The 8,320-nt window shown below is 34.0% G+C and overlaps 1 protein-coding gene across 7 annotated transcripts in view; it reads left to right on the top strand.

The window, feature by feature from the left end:
* Positions 1 to 3,908: 3,908 nt before the first annotated feature.
* Positions 3,909 to 8,320, top strand: part of col15a1b (collagen, type XV, alpha 1b) — an 84,090-nt gene continuing 79,678 nt past the window's right edge. For 6 of the 7 annotated variants that reach the window (XM_087239573.1, XM_087239571.1, XM_087239572.1 and 3 more), the window contains exons 1-2: positions 3,909 to 4,068; positions 4,153 to 4,223. In XM_087239573.1, coding sequence (XP_087095699.1) covers positions 4,058 to 4,068; positions 4,153 to 4,223 — 82 coding nt within the window. In that variant the 5' untranslated portion in view covers positions 3,909 to 4,057. 7 annotated transcript variants of the gene reach the window in all.

Raw genomic sequence — 8,320 nt, 5'->3', positions numbered from 1 at the left:
ACAAAAGGCAACAATCCAAAAGAAAGTGAGTGAGAGAGTAAGTGACTATTTCAATTGTATGGGCTAGTTAGATTAGAAAAACAGCAACCGTATTAGCAGTTACAGTTTTTCTCAGTGGCTTTGGTGCATTTTTCACAACACTATTTACATTTGCACAACAGTTAATGCATTTCTAAAAACAATTAGTCATTTGTGCACATCACAGTAACAGTTTCTCACTTCTTCCAACAAATTGCAAATGCTTTTGGACATGCATCAACTGCTTTCATACAACTCTCTGCTGTTTTAATTATAACATTATTATCTGCTTATGTCATCTCAGTCAAAATTAACTAAACTTGTGAATGCTGAATAGTCATTCCATATAAAACTTATAGTCCTCATTTTATTACTTGAGTCATTACAAGCATGTTGAACTAGTTATCAAAATCTGTCAAGCAAATTTTATATAAAAAAAAATTTAATCTTTTTTTTTCTGAAAATGTCTTCTAATTTGAACAATTTCATGAATGATTTACAGACCTGTGTGTGTTGTAGGTTCAGTTCCAATATGTATTGCAATATTGTTTACAGTTGTGCACAACTCTAATCAAAGGAAGTTTCTGTTTGTTGTAAATAAGGGTGTGTTTATTCTTTTACACAATGCTGTGAATAAATTAGAATTGCAAATATCATATGCAGTAAAAATGTGAAACATACATATTCAGTGTCTTGTACTCAGATCCCTCACTAAACGCAGTGATGTCTAACTCTACTGTAGTTTTCAAATGGCTTTGCAAATAGTATACAGTGCTGTCTTGAGCATTTTCAGGAAGTGTTTCCAAAATCTGACTTCTTTGCATTGAAAAAAATTTACAGAGTAAAGTGTCATAATGAAAACATGACAAAGCCATTTGACTATCTTGTTCATAAACAATGGGGTCAGGACTTTTTTCATTGACATCAATACTTGCTTTTGAGGAATGAGCTATCCAGTTTGAACAAGTGACACGCTTTTGCAGGCCATCAACTAGGTTTTGCAGTTTGTACTAAGTTTTTTGAGAAATGCTATAACTGTTGTGCAAATGTAAATAGTGTTGTGAGAAATGCACCAAAGCCACTGATAAAACTGTCAAAGAGTAACAACTACAACAACAACTATGTTGAAATCTAGGAATCACTTTCAGAACAATTTTTTCTTGATGAATGATGAAAGCACTGACAGGATGCTTTAATGCATGCCCAAGCTTTTCAGGTTTAAAAATTATTACCTAAGTTTTTTACACTTTGGTTCTCTGTGATTAGCAAATTTACTAGTGACTTTTGTGGGACATTGCAGAAGTCCTTAATATCATTCATAAGTAAAACTGCTGCTAAAAGGGTGAATTCAGTTCCAGAATAAAAGTTTTTCCAGATAATTTACTCACCCCATTGTCATCCAAGATGATAGAAATTATTTAAATATGTATTTATTTTTTTAAGAAAATCACAGATCGCTAGGGTAGAAACGTCTTTTTCTCAGCTGGGGTCATGTAAAGCCATTTGAAGCTGTGTTGCAGCTGCAGTTTGGAAGTTCAAACCACCAAGCACCGCAGACGTACCTTTTAATGGTTCAAGAGCCGTATGTGGTAAATTCATTCACATTGATTACAATATAATAGTTCAAAGGTCTTAAAATGGCCTCCAGGGTCTTTCTGATGAGTATTTGAATGAGTGCCTTATTAAGGAATAATTCTAATCGAAATAAAAATCGAAGTAGTTTATTTTATATTTTAATTTTTCTAACTTTAACACTTTATAAGAAACTAAATAAAATGCTGTGGAAATCAATGTAGCACTTAATGTAATCAATGTAACTCCAATGTAGAACTCATGCAAATGTCTCTGCATGTTTGGTGATTCCTTAACTGATCATGAGTTCCTCCATTAGTACTGAGGCATGTCAGGTCATCCCCGTTCTCCAACATCTCAAGGGCTTTCCTAAAAAAACATTATCATTTCAAGACTGGCTAATTGCAGGTTGTTGACAAGAATTACCCATTCATTTATCACCTTAGCAAAACACTTTATCTTGTAGACTTCTGTGGGCTGGAATATGAGAGCTTAACCAGACTAGGATAAGGACTCTCTTGATGATAACGCTGATGAAGAATAGGAAAGGCTCTTGTGGAGAAGGACCGTCTTTTGTTCAGGACCAAAGAAGTTTTGTCTGACACAGGATCTATGCCCCTGATTTGTTGCATTGTTTCGTAGAGAGGTACGAGTGCCTTGAGGCGGCTCTGTAAGTCTGTGAGGGGACAGTATGGGGTCTAAAAGCCCCCTGGTGAAAGTCAAACAAGGCTCTTACCTCCCGGGTGGTCCTTCGTGGACGTTATTTTCAGTGCTTTAAATAGGTCTCTCAGGAGTTTGCTCAGTATGGCACAGGGATTCTTCGTTTTCACAGCCTTTTGTCCCCAAGCATGTGCTCTTCTAAAAAAAGCCTCTGGGAATAAAGGGGAAATCATTTCAGCTTCAAAATAATAAAAAGACAATGGGCTATGCACACAGACTTTTAATTTTCAGCCAGGCAGCCCAAGCGACTTTCCATTACAAAATCGTCACATTTAAGATATAATTTCTTTGAAATCAGTGATCTTCACTGCCTGTTGAATATACGATATGAAGTGGGTCTCAGATCTTTCAAGAAGCACTGCATTAAATTATATTTCCCCTGCCATGTCTTTACAATATGACCCCAGTATTACCTAAGTATTTTCAATGTAATTTCTGCACTAGCCTGTTGATACTGACGGTGCTAGCAGTTAAAACGGTCTTTCATCTTGTTTTACGCTTGAACAACTAAATGAATGCCTTAGTCTATTTAAATGGCTGTATTGTAGTTACCTTACAACATCGATGCTGTAAAAACAACCTTGTGAAATTGAAAATAGTCACATTAAGCTTTCACCGGAAGTTTATCGTTGGCTTTAAAACTCTAGCTGTGCATAGAGCCCATTGTGTTTATGGCAGTGTTGACATACTTTTATTTAATTAACAATAAGTTTTTGCACCATAAAGAAAAAATATTGTGTATAAATTTTGTAGCTCAAAATTGCAAGATGGAGTGATGCCCAATATTTATAACAAACAACTGCAGATTGCAGTTCTTAAACCCAGAAGTGAATCTGCATATTCAAGCAATTAATTTAAAGGGAGTTGTGATGCTATTTATTTAATTAGCAGATTTATTTCTGAGTGAAATGCATAAATCACCAAGTAAATATTGTAAAGAACTTTGCTTGAAAAACAAAAGGCTTCTGACAAACACAATAAGTTTAAAATTATGTGAAATTTCATGTGACACTGAAGACTGGGTGATGATAAAAACTTAGCCTGACCAGCACAGGTATTAATTTTATTTTAAAATCTATTCAAAAAGAAAACTTATTTTAAATAGTATCACAAAATTGTTTAATGGATCAAATAAATGCACCCTTAGCATTGAGAGACTGAAATTTTTAAATAGTTACAACGACTTTGCTACAACTACCACAGAAAATGAAGTTGATACCTTGATGCAACACAGCTAGTTTTTAATAACATATAAGTGTTAAAAAAAACTGACATTGCTGTTTGGCCTACTTAAACTTAACGACATTTGAGTTTTACTTCTTTAAAGCAAATAACATATCGACTACTAAACGATTAGTGACACTTTTTTCCTCTTAATAAACACCACATGAGGGAATTCACGGACCTCACCGCCATGTGATGCAACTCACAGCCAAGGATGATAAAAAAATATATTTGTTGAAGGATTGAACAGGCGAGTTGTTTATGGGGTCACTGCTCTAAAACGGATTTGAAAGAGTCGAGAGCGTCGCTTCTCGGAGATTTTTTGGGGTCGGATTTCAGCAGTCCGGAGCGCCGTGTAGCACTGAGACTGAGGCAGTCTTTGTTCAGCCACGAAGTGAGAGAGACTGGAGAGAGTCAGTCAGGAGAACAGAAAGAGAGAGAGAGAGAGAGTGGGTGACAACACTCTGGAAGTGTTGATATCCACGTTTTTGCACTAATCTCATGCTTGGACTTTTGAACAAAAATGAAATTTCGGTAAGTGGATGGGATGTTTGATCAACAGTTGTTTATGTTACTATAAGCTATTTATGTTGAACATCACTGCCTTCATTCATTTAGCCTCCTGTCGTGGCTCGTTGGTGCGCATCTCGCCTTGGGTTATCTCTCCTCTGCGCTTCATGTCATGGAAGGTAGGGGAATACTCTTTTACTACTTTTGGGTGCACTTGAGCAGCTGTGAAGACACAATTTACACCACCGGGTTGCACTAAATCCTGCACGTCTAAACGGTTATATTAAGAGACATTTCTACCTGAAGTGACCCCGTCCAACATGAAAAAGGATAGAAACTTATAGTAAAATTGTTTAACCATAAAGTGCTTGAATTAGTTTGTTATGATCTTTTACTAGCTGTGTGTGTGTTAATAAAACAACTGATATATACCACAAATCATCCACTACCAGGTTTTGTACAACTGTAGTAAATGGCATATTACTGTGGTATAAACTAAAGCATACTACAGTATTTATTGTTTATCAGTTTGCTACCGTTAATACTACAGTCAACTGTTGCATTCTTTATTCAATAAACAAGTATAATAAATATTTATATAATATTTAAAAAAGCTGACATTGCAATATTTTATTTTTCTACAATAAATTACACGATATTAGTTTTTTTTATAAGATAGTTCAAATAGCTGTATTTGATGTTTTTTTTATGGAACCTAACAGTATTCAGGTACAGAAATTGAATAATCACAAAACTATAGCTTTGTTTTTACTTTGAAAAATAAATATTTGGAAAAAAAAATCTAAGATTTTTTTGCAAATCAAAAATACTTAAATGCAATTCTCTAACTCCAACTATTATTTAGACTCAACATTGCATATCTTGTGATGTGACTCTAGCGGATGTGGACATTGCGATGTGGATGCTGAAACAATATACAGTATAGTGCAGCCCTAATTCATACTAGTAATCCATTTGATCTTGATACTATTAATATGTTATGGTAATTCTAAATCAGCCAAGACAAATTCTTTGTCAAATTCCTAATCAGCCAAGTTTTCTACAACTATAGGGTACATTAAAGTGCAGAACATCAGAGTTTACTGTAATTAAAACTAAAGAATACTACAGTATTTAGTGCAGTCTTTAAGTTCATGATATTTTTACTACAGTATTCTTTAGCATTCATTTACAAAGCGATGTAAATAATATACACAATTTAATTCACTCTACTATATGGTTGTAACACTATAATATTTATTATAAATTAATGTACATTTTTTATACATTTTTCTCTGTGTGTAACAAAATCATAATTTGTAGTTTCCATAGATTAACTACAATAATTATGGCTTTTTGGTTCGATTTGTAGTAAAACTAAAGGTTAAAATCACTTTAATTTTGTTCTGTGCATTTTAAACAGTTTAGCCATATATGCCATCATTGACTTGAACCTTTTTAGATATTTACACCAGAAGTAGTCTTTATTTTCAGTAATTTTACAGTGTTGATGGGGCAACATTAGATAATTATTCAAAGAAAACTTGCAAATCTGACACCTGTAGGTGTTTAAATGAAAAATGTGGCACAATGTTGTAGACAATCAAGATGAGGATTTATGATGTACGTTTGTAGCCATAAACACTTAAACACTTAACTTTTATTGATGAATTAGAGCAAAAGGAATTAAATGAAACCAGCCATAATAGTACACCAGAGAGAAGTACACCAGTTGTAGATCTTATGATTACTTATGATCATTTGGCAAAATTCTAATCAGATCAAAAATGCCTGGGAGATTTGCAGCTTTATTATGCTCATAGACATGCATGCGATTTCAAATCTAGACTGATTTCAGGTATTTGTACAGTATTAGATTATAAAAGGAAATTCTTTTAAAGACAATGTGGACAGTTTTGGTTGTTTAACCCAAAATTAAAGTTACAATGTGCATTACATACCATGTCCTAACCACTTATGGCTCAACAAGACTTCAGCAACATGCAGTTTATCCTTGTCTGCCATAAACATGATGTGACAAAACATAAACATTTAAATACCAGCCACTGCATTTTCAATGAAATGGTAAGCATTATATTATAATTAATACTTATTTAACCTATTTAAGATTATTAAAAGTACATAGGCTGAATGACTAATGGAGTCACTATTCCGACTTTCATTTTAAAACCAAAACTATTATTAGATGAACTGACAGCTGCTGCTTTCAGTTGTATGGCAATAAATGTCACATATAATCATATTTAAACTCACATTTGTAGAATTTAACACTGAATAAAGCACATAATTTATACCTGAGGTAACAATTGTCATAGTTGTTTATGCTGTTGTTTTGAGAAACTTTTAGAAACTCACAGATTGTTAGGACAAAAACTTGTTTTAACAGTTAGGAAAGAGGGTCAGTGCTTCTCCCTCCTCTCTGTGATCCAATCAACCTACTTTACTCATCATATACCCAAAATTTACTCACGATCATCCTTGATTAATCCTTTATGAGTATCTTTTATTTATTCAACAAACAAATATATATAACTGGTAGCCTTTGACATTCATTTTAGAAAATAAAATATATTGTCAGTGGCTACCAGTTTCCAAAATTCTTCAAAAGATTTTCTCTTGTGTTCATTAGATAAGGGAAACTCAAATAGGTTTGAAACAAGTAGAAGTGAATAAATACAGAGTTTTAATCTTGGGTTAAACTCTCCCTTTAATATCACTTGTAATTTGATGACATCCAGTAAACACTGAGTTTTGTGATTATCCCAGTGTCTGATGCCACCTATAGAATCGTTCAGGTAAAATCGTTCAGGTGATCTCTCTTTTATTGACGTATGCCCAACCTTAGAATAGTATTACAGTCTACATTTTTCAACACAATTATGTGCTCAGACATCTGGTTTGACCAAAAATTGTGGAGTAAACTGTTAAAATAATGTTAATTCTTCATATCCTCTCTGTACTGGTTAGTTAATGAGCTCACTGTCTTCAAAAGGCAATCATCCAAACAGCATGACAGCCACGTAACTTGAGATACTCATCACTGACCCGAAGAGTCACACTTAAAACATCTTAAGGAATAATTGTTAATTACTTTACAACAGAGTTTATATGTAAACATTAGACGTGTCTGTCATATTAGGTACATTTTGCTAGCATCAAATTGGCCTCATTTTTTGCCTTTATATTCTTTGTTCCATAGATTCAAAAGGTTTTCATCCATATTGACATGATAGGATCACATATGTGCTGCAGATTTGTTGGCTGCACTTCTGTTATGTGAATCTCATATTCCTGCGCATCACAAAGGTGCTCTACTGGATTGAGAGCTGGTAAATGTGGGGGCCATGCGAGTTTAGAGAACTCACTGTCATGTTAAAAAAAAAACTGTTTTCGATTATTTGAACTTTTTTGATGTGGCACCACACTAACCTGCGTGAAGTAGTATCCCAAGATGGCAACTGTGATGATAAAGGATGGACATGGTTAGCAATACTACTAACGTTGGCTGTGGGTTTTAAAAGTGCCATTGAGAGTATTGTGATTCTATGGGCCCTATCATACTCCCGACGCAAATAGGCGCAAGTGAGATTGGTGAGATTTCTTGCCATTTTCAGACCAGCACAACCTAAATTTTCACGTTTTGCACCACATTGTTTAAAAAGCAAATGCATTTGCGCTACTTTCTGGACTCATGGACATGCTGATCTATAAAGGAGGTGTGTTAAGATACATTGCTGACGTGTTGCTTTTTGTGGAACTAAAATAGACAGTGTCATTGACCAACAAAATCTGGTCTAACGTCCAGCGCAAAGCGTTATTCATGCACCTACGTATGTGGGTTCAAACACTTACACATTGCTTAATACACACATTGCTTAATACACAAATATCTTTACAAATGAATAAAAATAAAGGATTCAAATGTTTCAACAATTATTATTTTCAGCATGAATATAAAAACCACTACCTTTATGCCTTCTTCACCTCGGGGTGCTTTTTCCAGTTTATTCATTACAATTTGTATTTGTATAATGTTATTATTATTAGCAGTATTATTTAATACGTGCATATTTATATTTGTTTTAGCAAGTTTAGAAACCAGAACCTGTCAGGTTTTGGAGACTTATGCATCCTTATATGTGGCATAAGAATAAGACGTGTGTTTGGATATAATTCAGTTTCTTGACCACATTTCATTATTATTGTTCATTTATTAGCTTGCTGGAAATTAGAACTCAATTCACAAATAGTTTTA

The sequence above is a fragment of the Danio rerio genome, chromosome 2, assembly GCF_052040795.2.
Source record: "Danio rerio strain M-AB ecotype USA chromosome 2, GRCz13ab, whole genome shotgun sequence".
Taxonomy (NCBI): Eukaryota; Metazoa; Chordata; class Actinopteri; order Cypriniformes; family Danionidae; genus Danio; species Danio rerio.
This window is presented reverse-complemented; position numbering and strand designations above follow the sequence as displayed.